Here is a 22,839-nt window from a genome sequence, read left to right as displayed (position 1 = left end):
TTTCTTAGTTTCAATACATCATGAGCCGAACTTGATTCCGATTTTCGTTTTTTTGAAAATTTGGACACAATGCGTTTGCATCTGAAAACGTTGGCATTTCGGCTATCGTATAAATCATCCAGTAATCCCCGCTGTGCGATTACCATCTAATCTATTCTATATTTTCATACGTAAGTACCATCGACAATATTTTATGCCCGTATTTGTGTCGCAGGTAATATCCTATTATTTAACACCTTCAATGCTCATCCATTTCATCCTCGATGTTATACAATGTATACGTTCAATTATTGTGCAAACAACCGAAGACTATTCGAGTATAACATAACATTATTCAGGTTTCAAGCGAACCACCACCTGTCATCGCGGCGAAGAAACCCAGGAATAAATTATAACGTTTGATAGTATTTCTTGTACTTGTGATCAAATAATCGCCCGGATGCCGAAAGGTTGGTCTTCGGCCTTCCTTACTCGATATGGATACCCAGTGCCCTATTAATTCATATTTCAAATATCTGGTTGTAGGGGTTGGAAGTTCTCTCGGCGTGTCCGCAAATAAACAAAAGGAGAACAGACACGCTGTCGATGCATAAATATTGATCTGGACGACAACAACGGAGGTGTCGTATCAAAAATGAATTCAATTTAAATATTGTCATTTCATGGGGAAGAGATGACAAAATGAACTCAATTTAAATATTGTCATTTCATGGGGAAGAGATGACAATTTAAATTGGTAAGAGCTTGACCATGCAATTTTCTCAACTTATAAGGCCTACACAAAATTTCGAGAGAGAGGAGTTCAGGCCTACTTTGTTTACCCGAGGTACTGAGAATAACAAAGGGTCATTACCGCGGCGTAGCCCCTTCAAGTTATTCAAAAATTAATTTTCACGGGTTGTTTACCGCTCGAAGCTGCTCCAGTATTTAGATCGCTATCTGGATCAGCTGCAGCTATCGACGCCGCGTTGAGTTTATTAAATGTGCTTAATGGAAGAGCACTGTATCAAAACTCTTCGTTAAACAACGCTATCTCTAATACATGTAAGCATGTATGTCATACAGGTAAAAATTGCCCCGGGAACTCGTTATCTTTTTATTCAAATAATCACATCGAAGGTATGTAAACTTTGAAAAGGTTGTGCACCTGATCCCCACCCTCCAATTCGAACCCCAATTTTTTCGCCCTGTTTTTTTGGAAATCGCAAAACAACCAAATCACGGTTATCGTTATCGCGATGACGATCCAAAGTTTAAAGTAGGGGGTGCGATGGATAGGAAAGAAACGAGTAAACAAGGGTGGGAGACGCGGTCCGCCCCCTTCTACAAGTTCTGGTATATCGTACACCACCGACGATGAACACCAGCTCTTGATACTTAAGCGACATTTTCTACGAGTTCCTGATCAGTTCTAAGCACGCAATCGACGGGGTAACTCGCAAGGAATATCATAACGAATAATCGGTTGGTATATCCTGCCATGACAAGGCTGGCGGTAATTTGAATTTTCATGAGTAATCTATATTAATACCTTCATCTCTTTTCAATTTAGGGGAATTAAACCGTGCGGAACAAATGAGCCCTTGATAACGATGAATGAGTTGGAATCGTTGGAATGATAATAGACAACGAATGAATGAAGGGGCGTAGTGGTACCGTAGGAGACGTTACGCGGACCTACAGGACGGGGTTGATCCCAAATCCTTCGGGAATGCCGATCGCTGCTTGGAAATCATCGAAGCCTTCAACCGGTCAAGTCGCGTGAGTTCTTGAAACTTAATCGCTACTGTTATCACCGTTGTTATTGACCTTGTTCCGATTTTGAGAAATTTATTTCTTAAATTCGAACACACGAGGACAACTTTCTCGTGCATATCCGGCGGGTTTAATTTTTCAAATAATCATTTTTCAGTGCTACTAAAAATTACAATTAACTTAAATTCAAATTATAACTTGAATTCAATTCATTCTGCATAATTTCGTATGATATGTGTTGCCTAAATTGGGTCGTCGCCCTACAAGCTAAGCCTAGCTGCGAGTGTAGGTGCCATCGGTACAAGTACGTGTGAATATAATATTTAGTAATTATTGTTTTCGATTTCATGGAAAAACATGAACGAGTAGTTAGCGATTATGATGCGGATATACGTTATTTATTCGTATCTTACCTATTCATCTGATACATACACATGCAATACTTCTTTACTCTTGTCCTACTCATGGAAAAACATCCACGACGTATAACGTATTTGCGTAAGCATTTCATTCTCCTCGTGTTCCACTACAGGTATTTAATATCGCTGGTAAGGATCGACGGTTAATGTTGTTGTACATCTTGTCATTGTTTTGAAAAGAATTCGTTGGGTATTTTTACTCGCCTTCAATCGTAACGAGGTCGATGAAGTAGAAGCAAATAAATTCCATTTTTCCTCTTTTTTCGTACTTCTAACGGTGTACAAAATTATTTTCCGGGTCACAGGCATTGTATCAATTAAAGTGGAGTCGTTCCTTTAATAATGATGCGAATCGATGAATTTATCTTGTTTACAATTTGCAGCAACGAGTGAAACGAAAATAATCGCAATCGACAATATACACGCGGTAAAGAAATTACTTTCATGCTTCAGGTCGATCAGCGCTGATATTTTTTTCGGGCGAAATGACGTCTCAAAATCTAACTCGGTCGCCATCGACGGTAAGGGGTATTCTTTATGATATGTGTGATTTTTAAATTGTCCTAACTATCGGCGATCGTTAATGTTCAGTTTCCGCCGTAACAACCATCAATAAGTTTGAAGATGACAGAAATCACTTTCACGATGCTATTCGTCCGATTCTTTTGGTTGCACAATGCTTCGCCGTCCTTCCCGTTTCCGGTATCCGGTATTCTGATCCATCTCATTTAACGTGAGTAAGAAAATTCTTCGCCCGTAATATTCACTTTTTCCCCCAAGAAGCACAGCTCCTTGACACCGGGGATTAAGTTTTCGGGTACTTTTTGCCCGCAGATTCACCTGGAAAAGTCCAAAGATAATTTATTACGTAATTTCATTCTGCGGAGCTGGTGTCCTTATGATTTGCAGCCTCGCTAGAGTCTGGGTAACCGGAATTACGGCAACAAAAACAAGTATGTTGTCGATAAAATTTTCAAAACTAAACGAGCCAATTGAAAAAAAAATCTTTCAATTAAAATCCGATAACAGCGAACGTCGTCTTCTTCGGATCAGCCTGCATAACGATGCTACTTTTTTTGAGACTCGCAACTAGATGGCCAAAATTCATACGCGATTGGGAAAAAGTCGAAGGAGAAATGACCTCTCCACCTCCAGCTACTTCGAGGATGCGTCTCAAAAATCGTCTAGCTCTTATGACCGGTATTACCATGTCATTAGCAGTAGGTCAGTTTTAATTTTAGTCGCTGTATATTTATTTTTTATGGCTCACAATCAGTACGAATATCAAATCCTTTCGATTCTCTTTCACAGTCGAGCATCTGCTGTCGGTTTATTCTGGATACGCGAGCGCCTTGGAGTGCGCATTTCTTCGGGGGGACACCGACATCGTTTCTACATATTTCCAATCCCAATTCCCTCAGGTATACAAATAAATGGATGAATGATTAATTTATTTCACGTGATCATTTCGACCACAAATTCCATTTTCGTCCACCAAGGTCTTTCACCTGACAGGGTACAGTTTGTGGAAGGGTATGTTGGTCCAGTGTGTCAACATTCTGAGTACTTTTTCCTGGAATTTTATGGACCTATTTCTCATGCTTCTCAGCTTCGCCCTCACCGAAAGATTTCGCCAGATGAACGAGCGTCTTTATTCCGTCAGAGGAAAGGTAAATGGTGAAGAGCGGGTAGGATTTTCAAGATTTTCTTGGATATCTTTTTTATTTTGTCGAGCTTAGGCTCGTGTGTTTTTAATGCTGCACATTTATTAATCTATATTGCACGATTATGAGTTTTGATTTTTACTAACACATCGGAACACCAGTATTGTTTCGTTGTTAAGGAAATGCCGGATTGGTGGTGGTTAGAAGCGAGGGAGGATTATAACAGACTGGCGAATCTGACGAGACGCGTTGATCAGTGCGTATCTGACATCGTTCTGCTTTCCTTCGCGAACAATCTCTACTTCATCTGTATCCAGCTGCTCAACTCCCTCAAGTACATTACATTAATAGCGATGTAACTACCATCATCGCGATATAAGATACATAATCTTTTTCATTTAATAAGGACATTGATATTAGAATATTAGGAAGAAAAAAAAAAAAAAACAGAAAGAACGAAAATTATATAGCCTCTTTCGAATGATATTTCATTGATACCACACTTTTTATCGACAGACCGAGGCGAGGCATCCCTCAAACGATCTATACGAGTTTTTCCTTCGCCTTCCTAATCGCCAGAACTGTGGCAGTTTCTCTTTACGCTGCAGCAGTTAATGACCAATCTCTCCGACCCTCACCAATACTTTACAGCGTTTCTGCGACCAGTTATTCCACCGAGGCAAGTGTCCATGGAATCATAGGTTGATTACGATTTGTCAATTCTCTTTAATTCAGATATTCAAATTTGACGGCAGGTTCAGCGGTTTCTAACACAGGCGACTACCGACAGGATCGGTCTGACTGGATTAAATTTTTTCGCAGTTACCCGAAGTCTTATTCTGACGGTAAGTAATGCTGTTAGTAAAAACATAATCGCTTAAATGAGACCCAAGAAATTTTCAAATATTTCGAGAGTATCCCTGCAAAATTGTTGAAAATTTGGTTCTGACAATGAGTGAGAGCAACGTGCGGGTTCTGCACAAATATCAGTTCAGTATAGCCATGTATAGCTATACTTTTTTCTTTCGACAAAACAAGTTTAATTTCTAATTGAGAGTTTTTTAGGTGGCTGGTACTATCGTCACTTATGAATTGGTCCTGGTTCAATTCAACGGAATGCAAAATGTCGACGCTGCGGTCTTCAACATCACCAACGCTTGCGAAGTCAAGTAGCTTCATTTTAATCGTAGACAAGCCTTTTATGCATCACATCTATACGTTTGATCTACCGCTAGTTTTGACGTTCACTCGTCACCTGATTAATACCTCTTTATACTTCCGCAAAAGAAACGAATGAAAAAAGAGAACGAAAAGAAATACGTAACATCCGTAGCTCTGTTCAACGGCATACGGAACTGAACGAAATTCTTGAAGACAGTTAATTTCCCCACTTGTACACCTACGCTTTGAATAATCTGTCTCTACTAGCTACACACATTGTGTACATTATGCTACTATCTTGCAAGTGTGTATGCACATAAATATGTAGAAGTACGTATTTGGCATTCACATTCTTGTAAATTTTCTTGTGGAAATACGGTAGTATATTGATTCAATTTTTCAAAGGCATAGATATCATTTATTTATTCATCTTTCTCTTTACGTGCGTTACATTGATTCCTATTCGTTTTGCTCTTGTTTTTCTACCACTCAAGACGTTCGTACTACAATCATTTCATAAAATTCTTCCGAGGGATGTATGTACGCACCTTACAGTTATGTCGGCGACTCGATGAAAAAACTGAAGCAAAACATCGGTTAATAAATATCTGTGATCGTGTAGTTAATTATAATTATCTTCTTTCATTTACTGCTCAGCATGAGTTTAGATCTCACCAGTATAGCTATCCGTCTTTTAACAGATTTTGATACCCACTGTCTTCTGTGTTTTTCTTATTCGTTAAAATTTATATTTTTTGCATCTACATCCCCGAAACTATACAAAATAATTTTTTCCTCACCTTTAATCTTATCTATGTGTATTTTCAGAGGTAAGACTATTTTATCTGCTAGTTTTCTAACTAGTTCCTAAAAATTCTACCGTTCTTACTGGGTGGCATTGTAGTTTGTCATAGTCGATGTGTTCCGTAGGATTTCATCAGCGTTCCCTAAAACAAGTATTCGTCAAGATATGAACGTAGTTTAGTCGTGTCTAGTGCTGATTGTCATCGTAGGTACGTTGATTTTATTCAGTGTATTTCATTTTCTACTTTATTTTATATATTTTTCAGCTGATAGTCTGCGTATCATGGGCGAAACTTTATAACTACAGTAAAAAATTAACTTTGAAAAAAGAATGATTCTCATCTTCAGTTTTATCGCACGCCCATGAGCCACAGAATAATGCAGATAATCTAGCGATCGGATTTTTATTTTTCAGAAAAATAAACTTTTACGGTATTTTGTTACAGCATTTTATTCTAGACATGAATTAGCCTGGGACCCTGGACTTATCGCCGCGAGGTGGATCAACTCTTCGGTCGAGCATCTTAAATTTTTACAATAAACATAGATATGTTCAATTTATCTATGCTATGAATATGATTATTTCGCAACCTGACTGTGTAGAGGAGATTTAAATTTCATTGTTTTTTTAATTCATTTATACATATGTAGTGGTTATATCATTTTTAACTTATCTACGGTTCGTCAAATCAGTAAAATACTTAACATAGATAATGAATTCTCAATTATCTATACAATAATAATAATATTAATTATATTATTTATAACAATCATAATCATAATAATCGCTAATTAAAACTCGGGCCCCAGAATTTCATGACACGCAAATAATATCATTACTATATCGCGCAGCTTTGATTTCCTAATGTTCATTATCAGTTGAAATAGTACTTCCGAGAAGAGAAGATAGATAAGATACAATAATATCAGAGTAAAGTTTAATAACTGGACAGCTATGATTATACACACATCTACGTTCCACGTGATATATATATGCTTGCGATTATTTGATCCTGTGTTAAGTAAATCAATAAGACAAATCTCATTTTTGTTCAGATTTAATAGAATCACCGACGAAAATAATGGATGATATTGATTGCTACAAATAACAGTAAAACAAACTATTTATGATGGACCAAAAATGGAGTTGACTACTTCGTTGCAACGCACAAAAATAGTCCTTAAAGGGAGCTCCTGTACGGATGACGCCCCGACATACGTGCACGTTGAACGAAGACCGCCCAACATTTCAAGGATCGTTGGTTCTACGTCGCCTCTGTACGGAATTTCAACGGTTTTTCCTTCTACGGATCTATAAATTGTATAAATTATTCAATTGTATTCAAAATTGGAACTTCTTATTTCACTATATGCTTACAGACCTGTTACTCACCTGTACTTGGCTACTCCGCCAAAAAATTTGTTCATAGCAGTTGCAGAACAAGAACCATAGAAAATTTTCAATTGTTTACCGTCCCTCTCGATGACCTCACCAAGACATTGATCGTGTCCGGAAAGCATTCCTCCTATCATTACGAAGTCGGCACCGGCGCCTAAAGCCTTGGCAACATCCCCGGTGCAGTTGCAACCTCCGTCCTGTAATTTTATCATTTTATCCTGACGCACCATGCCAAATACAAACAATTCAAATGATTAACATCTTCGTTAAATTTCCAGGACTCACAGCGATCACGAAACCGTTCAAAGTGTGCGCAGCCTCGGCACATTCTAGTACCGCACTCAACTGAGGAAAACCAACTCCCGTGGTGGTTCGGGTTGTACAAACCGATCCCGGTCCGATCCCAATTTTAACAATATCGGCCCCGGCAAGTATAAGTTCTTCCGTTATTTCAGCGGTAGCGACATCGCCTGCCTATTAATTATCAATAGATCGTCAATAATAACGGTGGAAATGATATAACAACATCTAAGGCGATTGCGATGTACGCGTGAACGTGAAATCGATAATGCACACTTACAGCGATGGTGTGATTCGGGAAAGCGTGGCGAACTTTTTTTATGTAATTTACAAAACTCTGGGCGTAACCGTTCGCAACATCTATTAAGATAAATGATAATTCCGGTATGAGCGTGAGGATCGTTGAAAGGCGTTTAAAGTCTCCCTCTGCAATCCCTGAACAAACAGCGACATTGTGCAAACATTCCGGATTTTCAGTTGCAAATTTCTTCCATCCTTCAATGCTGTTATACTTATTTATCGCCGTGAATACACCGTGCTGATATGTAACAATAGCAATAATTCAATGAAACTGGTACGGCACAATTTCGAAAAAACACGGAATGGGCTTACCTACTTTTGAAAGTGTCTTTGCCATTTCAAATGTCCCAATAGAATCCATGTTCGACGCCATCAAGGGTATGCCATTGTACGTACGTTTTGAATGTCTAAAAGTCATCTCCGAGAATAAGTTAACCTGATGAATAAATTTTAAATTACGAATTCGTAAAATGATTGGCTTAAGTTTTCGAAATAAAGAAAATTCGTTTTACGGAAATTCAAAGGGCTGCAGTACTACCTCGGCTCTGCTGTTTAAATCACTTCTCCTCGGACGTATCAAAACGTCTTTATAATCCAATTTCACATCGTTAATTATAACCGGCATTATTACGCTCTTCAGTCGACAGCGATTTCGAATGAAATAAATCGGAAGGGATTATATTTCGCTATTTTATAGACTGTTGGTGGCGCTATAGCCGCGTTATTACACAATCTGTTTTACATTTCTCACAAATGTATCTGTGTATCTGTTCGATATATCTAGGCATAAATGAATGCGCCCTTGTAACACGATAACGAACCAGTTAGTGGAAATTTTAATTCTGACTAAAGTTCATAGAAATTAAGGTTCGGGATCAACGCCCAAAGACATGACTGTACGTGCGATTATGTTATACAGATAAGACTAGGCCCAGAATTTACTCGTTCAATCGCCTGATTTACCACTGAAAAATAGCAAAAAGAAACAAAGACTATTTGGCGCATGTGGAGTGACATTTTGCCAAGTGCAGTGTAAATTCTACAGTTGTATGTAGAGCGTCTTATCGACATAAGCGAAAAATCGAAGACGAAACGAAATAAGAACGAACGAGAAGCAAACCAATTCGATATAGATACCGGGAGTCTATACGAGTTCGTATACATTCACGAATAACGGCAGAAATACGCATTAAATTTAATTCTAAGATTGAACTCAGAGACGATCGGTCATACGGTCCGTCCCTGGGGATGAAGGGGAGAGGATGCTAACAATGACTGGTACAAAGCGATTGAAAAGTAATCAATCAATCGTTCTAATTTCATAGAGGTCTGGTGATATTGTAAAATTACTGGCGATGATCGATCGAATACAACCGTTAAAATGAATCGCGAGTATCTGATTATCCATTGCGGTGATATCGAATACATACCTATAGAAAACGCAATGAATCAATTGTAATAACCAACAGAATTTACGTCACGGTATCAAAAATTCATCTCCCTCGATTCATTTGTGCAGCTAGTTCGCTGGGCGTATGAAAAGAAAAATTAAATTAATGATTATCTTTGGGATAGGGAATAAGTTTATACACCATCAATCTAGGTCTCTTCGAAATTTCATTTAATCTACATGCGTAGAATCGTCGAAATCAACGTATGTTCCGGTTCCGGTCTGTCAAGCTTGTCGTTGACAGCTGTCAGTTTAAAATTCAGAGTCTAAAGAAAAGGCAAAAAAATTTCACACAACATACGGCCTCGCTTGGGAAAGTGTATTATAACAAATGCATGTTATACGAACGCCTGTACCGCATAACACTTGTCTTAATTCAATTTCAAATGGTTACCATGACCAATCGCCCCCGCGTTGATTTACCACTGCGTCGTCGCGCACGGGGGAGAAACTCAATCGTACATTTTCGAACTAGAATATCAAATCCCAAGGGTCAAAACTCACGCCCCAATACAACCCTCCGCGTACGAAATTATTTTCCTTGTACGTACAACCTAGACACGGATGGATCATCGTGGATTTTAAACCCAAATCTTCGTCTATGATCCACCGCATTTTTCATTCAAGAAAAACTAAAAAACTGGCATGAGTAGGATATTCTTACAATTAGTTTGGTAAATGCGTAAATTTCGGGATGACTCAGATACACCCGACTGCGTTGCATAAGTATATCCTGCCATTAACTTTAGCGCCCGTCATAATATTGATCAAGTTTTTCCTTTCCTTTTTCATGCTCACCTACGATGATTATTCAAGAGTACACTGCGTGGTTGTAATATTTTTATACGTATACCTACATAGGTATAGCCGCAGCCTTATATTGCGGTGCAAAGTGTCCCGTTAAACTTCCGGCTATATCCAGACACGTGCAACGTAGGCCACGTGGAGTCGCGTGTCATCGGCGTCGCTAATTTTTTTATTTGTTGTTTTTTTCATTTTTACTCGGTTTTCGTTTGTAGAAAGATGCGGCTAGGTGAAACGCATTATACAGTGTGTATGTATTTCTTTTTTTTTTTTTTTTTTTTTTCTCTATTATTTTCGATCGACATTAAAGTAGTACATTTAATAATCGTCTTTACTCTTATCTCGATTCTTTATTTCGATAACTGAGAGGAAAATAGAATTAATTTCGTTCGGTATAAATGTAATCTCAAGCAATTTTTTCATCCCTCATTCTTCGTTGAAATTTCAACTCCACTTATAGTATTTCGATTGCGTCAACATCATATACGATAAGATACGTGCGTGACACACTTGAATATAATTGTAACGCAACATACATATGAGGCAGTTTGTTCATCTCGTCGTTCTCGCAATTCTCTTATTCTCCTTTTTTTTGTTTCCCGCGTGCAACAAAAACACTTGGGGCATGCGAGTGTAACAGAGCGAAGTGGATTACGTCCGTTGAATTCGAGTGACCACTGGCCAGCGCTCTTATATACATCTCCCTTCTCGTTGCTGCGATCACGCCTTCCCCCTACCGAACAACCTTATGGAGCATTCATTTTTGTACATAATGTCGGCCAGTTGGCTGGACATTCGACACAAGTCAGATTAATTGGCACATTGTCTGCCCACGCGCTTTTACTTGTACTACATTTGCTTTTGCGACTAACATTCAATGGTATTTGCGGACCTGCGGACGAGATATCGTAACGCCGGGCGAACACTCTTCTCGAATTATTGATTGGTATATAATTTATATCGATGCTACAGATCTAGGTATATATACTTTACGATTTGTTGCTCTTCAGAGTATAATAATAATCGAGAATATACAGATACATATATTTCGTATCAGAATTTATCACCGATCCTGTTACGAGATTCTTATGTGCTTCTGTGTACGTATGTACAAACGCACGTGATGAACGGTATGAAAGAGATTTTGTTTGGGGTCGTAAATCCGGCATATCGTCAACGAATAAGGTATTTCGCCATTCCCTTTTCAAAATTACTGCGCCTTATGTAATATACGAGGTCAGGGTGAAGGTGAAATAAATTTAACTGCACCAGGTCGGGCTAGATGATTTTTTTTAGCTCATTTTAGATTTCTCTCGTGTACGGCAAGCGAGTCCGTATCTACCTACATACACCTATAGCTCTTTCGAAAAAATGAACCGAAAATTTATCGTCGATGTATCATATTCACTTACCTATATAAATTGCTGCGGAGGGATGTAATTGGGATGAAATCTGCGCAGTCATTACTCGGTCGGGGAGTAAAATCCATAGAAAGTTAGCCGGTGCGATCGGGTGTGCAGTAATGGATGAAGTTTTAGGGGTCGCGTTTATACGTGTAGAAGAACTTTTGTCTACCAATCAAGATCGTTTCCCAATTTCGTTCGGATAGAAAATTTCGCGGCGTCACGAAATAAGCCATGACTTTACTCTTGTATAGAAATGTAGGCACAGTTAGTTCATCGTGCACGTACTTTATGTTGGAAATAGAATAAAAGCGCGAATCTCGCCATCTGTTGCATTCGGATCACGCTTAATTTATATTATATTTAATCGTAAGTATAGTAGATTTGATTGAAAGGGGTTCAACCGGCTCAATAAATGACGAAAAAACTTATTTACAGGGTGCAGACTGTGGAGGAATCATATTATCCTATACATATACTGTATACGTATATTGCACGCGAGAACTGAAAGATGTCGATCCGGGTCAAAGATAAGTAAGTACGCAACCCCATCATATTCACAAGATATCTTTTTCGGAACTAGAGCGTGTATATATAAGATTCTGCGAGAATGAAATTCAACTCGTTCACGCAGCTTCCTATTACTACATTTCTCGAAGGGTAAATCCATGTATGACACGCACGTAATAGTCCGCAGATGCAAACCATCGCTGCAAAAGCAGCAGGATTAGAAAAAAATGGAAGAGAAAAAAGAAAGATCGAGGGTCGGGTTTGGCTGCTGCCGCTGCTGCTGTTCGAATGCTAACATCGCGGGATCTCCTCAAGAATCATATGCGATGGATGGGGAGAGTGCGAACGGGATAGGCGAAGAGAATGCATCTAGGATGAGACAGGATGGTATGGAGGTACGGAAAGAGCCAATGTACGTACGTACGTATATAAAATACGGAGGGGAACTAACTGGGGAAATTCTGTGGGAACGTACGACTCCGAGTACCAAGCAAAGAATTGGACCTCGACGAACTCCGGTTCTACCATGTACCACGTACTACCCTTCGGGCCGACGATGGGAGAGAGAGAAGAAAAAAGAACAAAGGAATTACAATAACCGCCATACACAGGTAAATGGTATACGTAGGTACGCACAATGCTATTTCCAAACTCTGCGGCAAAAGAGAATTATAAGTATGTAGTATTTTATGGTTTGATTTTATGTAGACGTACACGTTTAACAGGTACGTGAGGAACGACACACGTGATCGTAATTTTTTTCTTGTTTCTTTATCCTGTTCTAAAAGGCGCGCGCTTACAGACGTGTGCGCGACGTGTGTGGATCGAATAAACGCAGAAAATTCATCATTGAATTTTATATCCGCTGTCCAATTTTTTTCTCCGTAAATCTCTTCCACTTTGGAATTTTCGCGGTATCTAATCTCATTATAGATCGGAAAATAAAAATATTGAACAATTACAATGGCAATGAAAAACTGACATCAATTATGCGTGTAAGGGAGAATATAATTTTGATTTTATCATTTTACGGGTGCATGAGATCGATAAGCTATTTTGTTCAGTGTGTGTACCAAATAATTTACCTAACCCTACGTGATTTTTATTCCCAGGCACACGGATCGCACGCAAACATTACAGCGTTCGATTATAATCGTGCGAACGCGTGCTCGGACCAATTCCTGTGTGAACTTTATCGAACCACCACCGCCACCCTCTCTTCAGAATGATTCCCCGTGTGACCCCCACGCGTTACCGAGGGAAGTCGGATGGCTGAGTGATTTCATGGTGGTTTATTTCGAACGTCATTGAGCATCGGTACCCTAATCAAAGAGATAACGTTTTCGACCGCCCCGTTCGAGTCATGTGACTCAAATTTTTGCTTCTAATTGCAGGGAAAAACTTTCAACTGCCGTCGTCAATTTCAGGGAATGGAGAATCTGGAGTACATGATCAACGGCGCATTTTTCCACGAAGAGGAGAAATACGAAACGGTCGGCTGACTCACGGGGACAACAGGTAAAAATGATAACTCCGCTTTCTCCATTCCTAGATTTCTTCTCCCTCGTGTCAAGTCTCCCTCCCTCTTTCTCTATCGGTATAATAAGGTGCCCCGCACTTCGCGCCGCACGCTTTCCCACGGAATCGCCCTTTTACCCCCACTTTTTTTCGTCGACCCTTATCCCTCGCCCTCCTGCATGGCTAACTTCCCCGTTCGCCACGATATACGTATAAATGTTGTACCATTGCTTACGCGTGTGCGTCGCGCGGATGCATACATGTACAATGCACATGCAACCAGGAATCCCCCACTACTTTATTTATCTCATCTCCCCTGAAACGATTTTCTCCCGTTCATCTAGCATGGGTACCACCTAGTTTTGGTGGTGGGCCAGGTCGTGTGGCGCGATCGACGCCCGCACACGACATACGCTCGCCGCCACGCGACCAGCGCGCACGCCGCACGTCGCCGAAGAACGACAACGCGTTATATTCTCAATTTATACTCTTTTTATAACACCGTACAATATAAGGATCTCTTTTTTTCTACGCCAAGATGAAATTTTAAGTATCCGAATTTCTCCGTGAAAAAAAAGGGATCGTTTGTCGAGTTTACGGAAATTGAGGAGTGCTGTGGAGTTCGTTTGTGAATTTTATGAATTCCGAAGAAGAGGAACATTTATTTTCTCTGTAATAGTTGAATTTATTCATCGGTTCGAATAAGTGTTCGCTTCACGTACTCGACGCATTCATAAAATATGGGAACGAATTCAAATCGCCTCGAAATAATCTGTATCGAAAAGTGTGGGTAATTCATAATTGAAAAAGGACGATATCGTGTGCAGAAGAATCATCATTGCAGAACAGTGAATATTATAAAATCTGCATTCTTCAGTTCTTCGTTTGTCTTAATAGTTCAGAGATTATTTTGGGTTTCAATACGCTGCGCTGAATTTGAAATTCCTATCTGAAAATTTTGTTGGAAAACCGCAATTTCAAAATGTGGCGAGTCGTAGTTCCTAGATCTGATGAAAACAGCACTCTCCTTTCATCGGACATAACTGCGGGGGCGGTCGCCCCCGGTCACCTGTCGTTGTCTTCGGGTCCTCCTGGTCCTCCGGGTCATCCAGGTCCTCATCATTGGGGGTATCCGCCCCCTCCACACCCGGCGTACCAACCGCAGCATCACGATCACATGCGACATCATCATCATCACGAGTTACAAAGATCGCATGCTCCGAACTCGAATTCTTCTGGTTCCGTTGAAGTTAGAACGGAAATGGAAAGAATCGAAATGCAAAGGCCAGAACTTAGACACGAAATCAGACACGACGTCATTCCAACCGTCATGAGATCAGAGTTGACCGAACTTAGACCCAGCCATGAACTTCCGGAACTCAAAAACGACGTCACGGAACTCAGGACTCAGGATAATCAAAGGCAACAACAGGGACCAGGAACTAGGGGGATGAAAAGAGCCATGAGCGATTCCGACTGCGATGACGTGTTCTCGGAGGAAAGCGGCAAGGAACCGTGAGTCATTTTTTCAAATTTCTTTTCGAAAATTATCAAAGAGTCCGCTTAGATAATTGCCACAGCGATATGCAGATCTGTCGAATATCAAGTATTGTATCGGTAGAGTGTAGGGAGAGGTTTGTGACGGTTGTATAATGATATCGTTATTATATACCTTGCAAGTTTCGACTGCTTTATGAATATTCATAGGTTGAATCATTTGTATCGGGACCCGGCCCACATGTCGACCCAAAAAAAAAAAAATAAATAACATCTCATACCGTACAGCAGACAATGCGATTGGAGCACGTGAGAGTTTGTACCGGTCGTTTTTTTAGAATAGAGAGCCAAAAAAAATACTGGAACGAAATGTAAAATAAAATTATTTCCAGGTGTAACTCGCCAGGCGGTGATTCCTGCCAACACGCATCGCGGAAACGAAGACGAGGAATGATAGAGAAAAAGAGGAGAGACAGAATAAATGCCTCGTTAGGTGAACTTCGAAGGCTCGTCCCGGCCGCCGCCAGAGATCCGCATAGCGGAAAACTTGAAAAAGCTGAAATTCTTCAACTTACCGTCGAACATCTTCGTACGCTCAGAAATAAAGGTACATATTCATCGTACGTATGATTTTCGATGCTATCGATTTTGGACGATAGATAAAAAATTTTATAGGAGACGAAAACGACGGATGAATCAAAAGGAGAACAATTTCCTCCGGTTACAAATTTACTCTAGAAAATCTTTACGGTGTGCAGAGAAAAAATCTGCAGTCTCCGTTGACTTTATTGTAAAGTAGAAGAAGAAATGTGCTGTTAATATAATCTATGCGGAAAGAGCAGCTTGCAGGAATAGACCGGAAGTCACCTGTTGATTCTCCGCCCTTCGCGTCAGTTGTGCATGTGTGCCAGTGCACGTTGTACGATGCGGGCGAGTTGCACGGTGGGTTTCAAATTTTAACCAACTGTAAAACCTACATCAACCGAAGGACCATCTGCCGTTAACAGATTTTCTTCGTATGTATAAAGAAAGAGAGAAGAAATTCGCCCGAGAATTTTTCGGGGCGGTCTACTTCCGGGGATCTGAAACGTAATCCGATGTACGCGATAGAATGCGAATGTAAAAATGGTGAAAATCTAAGTTTTGACGATGATAAGAAACTAGGGAAAATATGAATCGGCGTCTTCAGTCGCAGAAAAACAAACATATATCTGTATGAATCCGCACTGTGTCCATCTTAGGATTGTATTTACTGTAGGGACTATTAAGGGTGGAGCAGGTGCTGGGTGCCAGAATGGCAAGCATGGGTACCCGTTTCAAGTCCTGTGGGAAGCACGGAAGTCAACAACTCTTCCTATACTATAAAGCTGCTAGTAGAAGTTCCCACGATGGAGGGTGCGGGGTGCCGCAGCCAGCCCTCCCCGCTTTTTTCCATCTCTTTCTTTCTCCCTTTATTTCCTCCCCACCTTGTCCGAACGTCGGTCTACGAGTTCGTAGAACGGGGAGCAAAACGGACGGAGAAATTCAGGAGAAGGGGAAATGGGAAGGGGCAGATGCGATCCTTCTGTGGGAAACTAGCGGAGCATTCTAGCCATAGATAGACACGATATACGTGAAAATTGGGTTATAACGTGGAAATGAGTTTTAATCATCGTCGACCTTGCGTATAGGTGTGCCGAATATTACGTTCGTGGCTTCTGTTTCTTCTCTTTTCATTTTATAATCGCACCTATAATACGAACATAATCACTGAAGTGACGTTGTGTGACACGGGGGCAAATCGGGGTCGTACATGGGGGACTCGCCGCTTAGGGTGCACAGGGGAACTTTTCGCTCCCATGGTGTATAACATTAGCATCATTTTTCGTATAATTCCCACGGTACCTGCTGTAAATAAGCGAGTTATAGGACAGTGCGGGATGCGCGGTTATTCACGGGTTGATTTTGTAAATGAAACTAGTGTACGATATTTTTAAAACTAATCCCAACATTTATGATTATTCCAGGTCCCGAAGGCTACGACAGCACAAAATTGGCAATGGATTATCACGCAGTAGGCTGGGGCGAATGTGCGGCGGAAGTTGGACGATATCTGGTAACAATGGAAGGCCTCGACGAAAGGGATCCTCTTCGTCTTCGGCTGCTTTCTCACCTCCAGAGTTTTCATAGGGAACATCCCCCGGCCACGGGTACCGGCGGACTACTGCCTTCCGCATCTTCGGTTAGTTCTGGTGCTGGTGGAACTGCTACCGGAAGTTACGAGCCATCGAGTTCTTCGGGGCCTGGTGGTATGCCACCCCTTCTCGGTGGCGGAGCACTCGGATGGGGACAGTATCCCGGACAATACACCCAGCAGCAACACGGAAAGCCTTACAGACCGTGGGGCGCGGAGTTGGCTTACTGATAATAAACCTTACATATTATAACGCCCCGTTTCATGTCATCGAAATTGCTCAGAATTTTACGGTTCTATTTTTCGCCAATTTCATGTAAATATAATTGCCTACCTTATAGTATACGCATAGTACAGATACTATGATATCTGATCTATTATTTATCATGTGAATTACTCAGGAAAGTTACAAAAAAGAAAAGGAAGAAAGAAAAAAGATTTCCTATCGAATCGGATTTTACATCCAAATCGAACTGACCAAAAAAAATATATCCGAATCAGCTTGCTCTGCGCGAGTGATATAAAATGATAGTCATACGAGTACCTAAATTGAAGTATAATATATAAATATATATATATATATATATATGAATATAATATTTATTTATCCCAGTATATATAGGTCTTCAAAAATTAGCTCGGATAGTGAATAATTATTGTACAGTGTAAATATTCAATTTTTGCTAACGAATTAGATTTCATAGGAAAAAAAAGAATACAAAAACGAACTAAAGAAGAGAAAAACCCAACGTTATATTAGAGTATAATAATTTGTATACGCTGAGAAATGCCTTAATATTTTTCAAATACGTTTTCATCTTTTTTTCACGCAGATAGAACGAGAATCCAGTATTAAATAAAAAGAAAAAAAAAAAAAAAAAAAAATTGGAAAATTGGAAAATTGGAAAATACAATTCTCGTTATCCCAAATTCCCGTTAACTTCCGAGTCCGTATACTATACATTTTCGATTGTGCAGATGACAATAATTCGTTCGGAAACCCGTTTTGGCCTCATTATTTAGTGTCGAACATGGACCGAAGAATTATTCTTTTTTTTTCAATAGAATGCAGAATAGTTATTCGTAATTATCGCCCCGTTTCTGGGAGAAAAACCGGTACTTATTGTTACCAGTGTAACGCTGAGGGCCAGTAAGATGCGCGACGATTATTTGTTTTCCTCTTTTTTTGTCAGAGCAATTTACAAAAACTAGAAAATTCCCTTCCTACACACGTGCCCGAGCTTTGAAGCGGATAAAGCTTCGGTTTCATGAATAATTTGCATACCCGTTAGTTCGTTAGGTGCCTAGGTTATTAGCAGCTGTGTGCATACAAAAATTACGCTTCAGAGTTTCTAGATTTTTTGCTTTTCAGGTTTTTGACAAGAGAACACGTGTCACCTGATGAAATGAGTCACACGGATCTCTGCCGAAAATTGAGCTTACAGTTTCTCTCTAGGACTAAGCAAAGGAAAAAGATGAAAGTAGGAATACATGCGTATTGAGTCAGGTAAAGATTCAATGTAATATTAAACGATGTATTGTTATTTGTGCAATTTTAAATTCTACAAATTCACAGCCTTTGAGAATATGTCAATCATTCTCACCCGAAGATCGTACATCCATCTTCACAATCGGAATAACATGCATCTTATTTACAATATTATTTCTCCAACTATTCAAATGTTTCTTGCATTTTTATCATATTCTTTCTTAAAAATTACAATTACAGAAGATTATGGCCTATAGCTACACCTATGTCAACTGTATCGTAAAGTGGCGTCATTGAGAAGTCATTTTGGGGGTGTTACATCGATGATAATCCTGTAGGTATTTTATAAACGTCGTAACTATTATTATAACTATGAGCATATGATTTCGGTTGAGCAAATTATTACGTCGTTTTTAACGGTATAAAGTTGTACACGTATAACATGAAAAGAGAAGTAAAAAAAAAAAAAACTAAAATCGCTTTTCGATAATTTTTATATTCTATCTATAAGAACATATCTCGTTCTCCTTGTTTTCATTTTTTTCATTTTCTTCGTATTCAGCGCAGCAACAGCAGCGATTATTGTCGAGATTTTTCATCGGGGTATCAGGTCCCGTTTCGCTAACCGATGTCAAGTACGTGTCCACGCTTTTGGTATCCAAAGACGCCAAAGACCACGATAAGGAAATCGCTTCGTGTTCCGGAATCGTGTAACGTCGAGACGAAGTAGTTTCCCGCAACGAAACCTTCGACTGCTCGCAGCTACTTTCCGAGGATTTATTCGCCGGTCTATTTTTTCTCGACAGCTTCTTTATTGCCTGCAATAAAAATATAGAAGATGGATTAAAATTCGGTAAATAATTGACAACTTTCAGTGGCATAAAATATTCAGATAAATTGACAATGTCGGGCCACTTTCCTTTTCGATAGGGCCCTCCCGCAGACTCGTTAATTTTCGATGATTACAAATATACTGTTTCTATTCTACAGGTTGATGGAATCAATATTGCTCACCCTTAGGATCCTCAGGCCGGACTTGGTGAGCGCCTTTTTCAACATTCTTCAACCCGCACAATGTCTACGTCGAGTTGTGATGAGAATTCTTATGAGAATAATTGAAATTTGAATACTTTCGAGCAGCACTGCCGCATATCTTGTCCGCGAGGCTTTTTATCCGACACAAAACATAGGTAAAAAGAGTCAATCAATTCATTCGTCAATTACGTGTATCGTTAAAATTTCTTCTTGTTTCTTCTGGTTATATGTATAGAAAAGCCACGCGTTCACCTGGCGTAAAACCACGCGGTGTAGGTCACAGGTATTGATTCCGCCCGAAGTAACTCGTACAACGCGGTGTTGACCTTCTCAACCCCGACCCTGATGTGCGAATTTATACGTGGGTACGTATACCTGTGTAGTACAATAATATATACACGAATATTTTTTTTTCTTTCTCCAATTCCGAAGGTATAACTCTACAGAGTCATGTCCCAAATATGTACATATATATGTATATACTAATATATATAAATATGTATATAATATCCAAGCTACGATATTTGCGAACACCAACGACGCGCTTGCGAGGGTGGCTCTTATGCGAATGCTGCCTTCGCCCCGCAACGACCTCCTATATATAAATTCACCCCTACCCCAATTCCGCCGACTCCAAAACCATCGAAATATACCACCCCTATCTCGTTCGCAGGATAAGAGGGGGCGGAGGATTTTGTATGTATCGTCGATATAATCGCCCGGTCAAAGTTCACCCCTTCCGCAACTTATTGTTAGATTATTTCCAAATCCGTTGCACTCGCTTTTCGCGTGCAGGAATACGTGATACCGCGATGAGAAAAATTGAATGGAAAGAAGGAGAAAAACAGTGGTAATTTTGACGTAGTGAGCTGCACAAATTTCATAGATTCGAATCGCGTCTCATGTAGGCACGTACGCGCGCACACCATGTTACGTACATTATATCTAGAGTTTATCCTTCACATACAATAATCAGGCAAAGAGTGGAAAAGACAAACAGTGTAGCTACTTGTTTTCGAGTCGGAAAAATCTTCGCTCATACATATATACATGTATTTATGAATCTAATCCACCCACTTACGTCCGCACCCATGAGTATAGTAATACGTAATCAGTATTCTCTGGTATTGTACCCCATTAACCCTGATGCGCCTGATTGGTTTTCCGGACTTATTTCAGAAATTCTGTCAACTCAGAATTATGCAAAATATTGACATAGTTTTGCGATGAATAAACACAAGCCCTACCTAATTATACTAATATGTATTTGTTTTTCGTATAGATATAGAGATCTGTAGACGAGAATAATATTTATAACAAATATCGTATACATGACGCATTGCATATGGCAGTTTTGGCCGTCAAATAGATCGATCCGCTATCACATCGTTTTCTGTGCACGATAAAAGTCTATTCGATTTCTGGGACCTCCGAAGAGAATGCGATGTAGCAAATCTGCAGTTTCGGTTTGGTCAGGTATTGGAAAGCAGGTACGCACATCGAATGAGCGAAGTACATATGTACGTGTTGTAGATGAGATTCAAGAATATTCTTTTCCAGATCAGAGGAGAAAATAGACGATGATCGTGAGACGCGTGTGAGTACCGGCGTTCTCACGCGCCGCCACGTGCCTCGTAACACACCCTTCAATCTTCAATCTTCCTCCCTTACCCTCGCTATCGCCCCTTCCACGCGTGCTTGCTTCTCTTTCTCTCTCTCTCTCTTTCTCTGGTAAATAAATATACGACTAGGTGTATAATGTGCAGACGAATCTCGCATGATTTCAAAAAGTGTAATTGCAGTTCAGAAAATCTTTAAATTATATGTATGTCGGTATAAAACAGTCTAGAAATCATAAATATTCAATTGGAGACCTGTAAATTAATGACTTTGAAATTTCCTTTCAGATTACCCATCGGTCTTCGAAGTTTCACACTCAACGAAATCGTTCAAATGATTGCACACCTTCCAATCGGTAATAAGTCAGGAGAATTTTATACATATAATAATTTTTATTTATCGTAGCTGCGTCGTATCTACTTGTCATATTTTCTGTCGCTGATAATTTTCAGGGGAAACAATTACCGTGTACGTTCGTACAACGATGACGCAACGTGATCGGCCGCGTGCCGGCGCGTGGCGTAAATGCGTCGAATAAGTACGTACGAGCCCTTTTTCCTTATACTTTTCAATCCTCCCCGCTGGGCCGTTCTATAGGCGCATATATTCAAACAAAATAATAGTATATAAGGCCCGCTAATTGCGACGAACGTTCCATTAGAAATTAAGCCTGAAAAAGATGGATTGAATCCGATTCCTGTTTTAATTAACGCACAACCGCTGATTGTCGAGTCTTGTATCCGATGCCCGTGAAAGGATATCGCGATTACGTTATAATAGATCGAGAATTCGTCCATCGGAGTAACTAGTAGTCAAAATTTGAGCGGACATTTTGAGATAAATTTACCAATTATAAGGAGTGAATATCAATAGCTTTGGGCATAATTATTATCTACTGACTATAAAAACGCTGCTGCACGTATGAATCTTCTTAATTAAATGTACCCACAATTCTTTACCCACCTCGTATCCACCGCATTCCGCGTTAAAACTGTAAATAGAAAGAGTTTAGCTGTTTACTTGAATATTGCAAAAATTATATTTCAATATCCAGTCTTCAGGGTCGAATTATTATACAAATAATAATTCGACCCTGATGTTATATACTGCTCATGATTAAATATACCAATCATTATCTGACTGTAAGTTGCAGATGCAATATTTAATTGCCATTTTGGCACAAGTTTTGTGGGAGCTCTACTGAAGTGCTCCATGTGTGGGCTCGAGATTGTTATCACGGCATTGACTAATCTCTTGGTACCTACCGACCGATCAATTTTGTAAAACGAAGAAGAGTTATCATTTTACTATGCCTGTCTCTACACCATTTCCCACTTATGGGATATAGACTTACGGTTCCCTCCAGGGTATGCTCCAAAGTATAGGTAGCTATACACAATATTGTAGGGGTGTTAATCCTGGAGTTTCGAACGCGTGGGAATCGCCTCCGCTTAGACCTCTCACATGCAAGCACCACGCGCCAGAAATGGAGGAGGGGATAACCGTTCGTCGTTTCGTATTCCATAATCGAAAGTAGA

General features: G+C 39.9%; 4 protein-coding genes and 1 long non-coding RNA gene across 18 annotated transcripts; 3 read left to right on the top strand and 2 right to left on the bottom strand.

Moving 5' to 3' along the window:
• The first annotated feature begins 107 nt into the window (after positions 1–107).
• LOC105684125 (gustatory receptor 5a for trehalose-like) lies at positions 108–6,398 on the top strand. Of its 6 annotated transcripts, XR_007279426.1 has the most exons (15): positions 108–449; positions 526–1,464; positions 1,553–1,761; positions 2,628–2,695; positions 2,766–2,907; positions 3,009–3,127; positions 3,204–3,398; positions 3,486–3,595; positions 3,674–3,844; positions 4,000–4,193; positions 4,355–4,517; positions 4,594–4,683; positions 4,904–5,002; positions 5,930–6,012; positions 6,250–6,398. XR_007279426.1 is itself a non-coding variant. In XM_048658556.1 (14 exons), exons 3-14 carry the CDS (start codon positions 1,637–1,639, stop codon positions 5,948–5,950), a joined length of 1,458 nt encoding a protein of 485 aa, XP_048514513.1. In that variant the 5' UTR covers positions 108–449; positions 526–1,464; positions 1,553–1,636; the 3' UTR covers positions 5,951–6,398. The 6 variants fall into 6 exon arrangements, 5 of the variants coding, with proteins under 5 accessions (XP_048514513.1, XP_048514511.1, XP_048514512.1 ...); XM_048658556.1 differs by having other exon boundaries at positions 4,018–4,172; positions 5,930–6,398; XM_048658554.1 differs by having other exon boundaries at positions 4,018–4,193; positions 5,930–6,398.
• A 447-nt stretch (positions 6,399–6,845) lies between these two features.
• Positions 6,846–11,722, bottom strand: LOC105684132 (GMP reductase 1-like). 4 transcript variants are annotated; one of them, XM_048658566.1, is made up of 6 exons: positions 11,469–11,722; positions 8,119–8,238; positions 7,783–8,040; positions 7,488–7,676; positions 7,197–7,399; positions 6,846–7,115 (listed from the first exon to the last, which is right to left on the bottom strand). In XM_048658566.1, exons 2-6 carry the CDS (start codon positions 8,218–8,220, stop codon positions 6,929–6,931), a joined length of 939 nt encoding a protein of 312 aa, XP_048514523.1. In that variant the 5' UTR covers positions 8,221–8,238; positions 11,469–11,722; the 3' UTR covers positions 6,846–6,928. The 4 variants fall into 4 exon arrangements, with proteins under 4 accessions (XP_048514523.1, XP_048514524.1, XP_012252699.1 ...); XM_048658567.1 differs by lacking the exon at positions 11,469–11,722 and adding an exon at positions 10,593–10,723; XM_012397276.3 differs by lacking the exon at positions 11,469–11,722 and adding an exon at positions 8,341–8,956.
• LOC105684131 (hairy/enhancer-of-split related with YRPW motif protein) lies at positions 10,861–18,066 on the top strand. Of its 6 annotated transcripts, none has more exons than XM_048658560.1 (8): positions 10,871–11,034; positions 11,114–11,241; positions 11,898–11,993; positions 12,150–12,580; positions 13,082–13,286; positions 13,364–15,002; positions 15,377–15,591; positions 16,991–18,066. In XM_048658560.1, the coding sequence occupies exons 6-8, from the start codon at positions 14,470–14,472 to the stop codon at positions 17,386–17,388; spliced, it is 1,146 nt and encodes a 381-aa protein (XP_048514517.1). In that variant the 5' UTR covers positions 10,871–11,034; positions 11,114–11,241; positions 11,898–11,993; positions 12,150–12,580; positions 13,082–13,286; positions 13,364–14,469; the 3' UTR covers positions 17,389–18,066. The 6 variants fall into 6 exon arrangements, with proteins under 6 accessions (XP_048514518.1, XP_048514517.1, XP_012252698.2 ...); XM_012397275.3 differs by lacking the exon at positions 11,114–11,241 and having other exon boundaries at positions 10,892–11,034; positions 13,364–13,487; positions 14,486–15,002; XM_048658563.1 differs by lacking the exon at positions 11,114–11,241 and having other exon boundaries at positions 10,892–11,034; positions 13,364–13,487; positions 13,832–15,002.
• On the bottom strand, positions 17,749–20,555 carry LOC105684135. The gene is made up of 2 exons (XM_048658575.1): positions 19,661–20,555; positions 17,749–19,464 (listed from the first exon to the last, which is right to left on the bottom strand). Exons 1-2 carry the CDS (start codon positions 19,703–19,705, stop codon positions 19,147–19,149), a joined length of 363 nt encoding a protein of 120 aa, XP_048514532.1. The 5' UTR covers positions 19,706–20,555; the 3' UTR covers positions 17,749–19,146.
• On the top strand, positions 18,890–22,764 carry LOC110116894. Its single transcript, XR_007279444.1, has 7 exons — positions 18,890–18,980; positions 19,209–19,499; positions 19,637–19,836; positions 19,917–20,046; positions 20,964–21,412; positions 21,589–21,656; positions 21,754–22,764. It is a non-coding gene; the product is annotated as an uncharacterized LOC110116894 (long non-coding RNA).
• The last annotated feature ends 75 nt before the right edge of the window (positions 22,765–22,839 follow it).

The sequence above is a fragment of the Athalia rosae genome, chromosome 7 (genome assembly GCF_917208135.1).
Source record: "Athalia rosae chromosome 7, iyAthRosa1.1, whole genome shotgun sequence".
Classification (NCBI taxonomy): Eukaryota; Metazoa; Arthropoda; class Insecta; order Hymenoptera; family Athaliidae; genus Athalia; species Athalia rosae.
Note: the sequence above shows the minus strand (reverse complement) of the source record. Positions and strands in the feature narration are given on the sequence as shown.

Excerpts from the sequence above, each read along its gene's own strand:
- LOC105684131 (XM_048658561.1), top strand. The coding sequence starts at position 14,470 with ATGTGGCGAGTCGTAGTTCCTAGATCTGATGAAAACAGCACTCTCCTT. Across the intron at positions 15,003-15,376 it reads GAGGAAAGCGGCAAGGAACC|GTGTAACTCGCCAGGCGGTG; the intron begins GTGAGTCATTTT and ends AATTATTTCCAG. Across the intron at positions 15,592-16,990 it reads TCGTACGCTCAGAAATAAAG|GTCCCGAAGGCTACGACAGC; the intron begins GTACATATTCAT and ends TGATTATTCCAG.
- LOC105684125 (XM_048658553.1), top strand. The coding sequence starts at position 1,637 with ATGAAGGGGCGTAGTGGTACCGTAGGAGACGTTACGCGGACCTACAGG. Across the intron at positions 2,696-2,765 it reads TAACTCGGTCGCCATCGACG|TTTCCGCCGTAACAACCATC; the intron begins GTAAGGGGTATT and ends GTTAATGTTCAG. Across the intron at positions 2,908-3,008 it reads TCTGATCCATCTCATTTAAC|ATTCACCTGGAAAAGTCCAA; the intron begins GTGAGTAAGAAA and ends TTTTGCCCGCAG.
- LOC105684135 (XM_048658575.1), bottom strand. The coding sequence starts at position 19,705 with ATGTTGAAAAAGGCGCTCACCAAGTCCGGCCTGAGGATCCTAAGG. Across the intron at positions 19,465-19,660 it reads CCGGCCTGAGGATCCTAAGG|GCAATAAAGAAGCTGTCGAG; the intron begins GTGAGCAATATT and ends TTTTTATTGCAG.
- LOC105684132 (XM_012397276.3), bottom strand. The coding sequence starts at position 8,427 with ATGCCGGTTATAATTAACGATGTGAAATTGGATTATAAAGACGTTTTG. Across the intron at positions 7,677-7,782 it reads TCCCGAATCACACCATCGCT|GCAGGCGATGTCGCTACCGC; the intron begins GTAAGTGTGCAT and ends GATAATTAATAG. Across the intron at positions 7,116-7,196 it reads GGCGGAGTAGCCAAGTACAG|ATCCGTAGAAGGAAAAACCG; the intron begins GTGAGTAACAGG and ends TACAATTTATAG.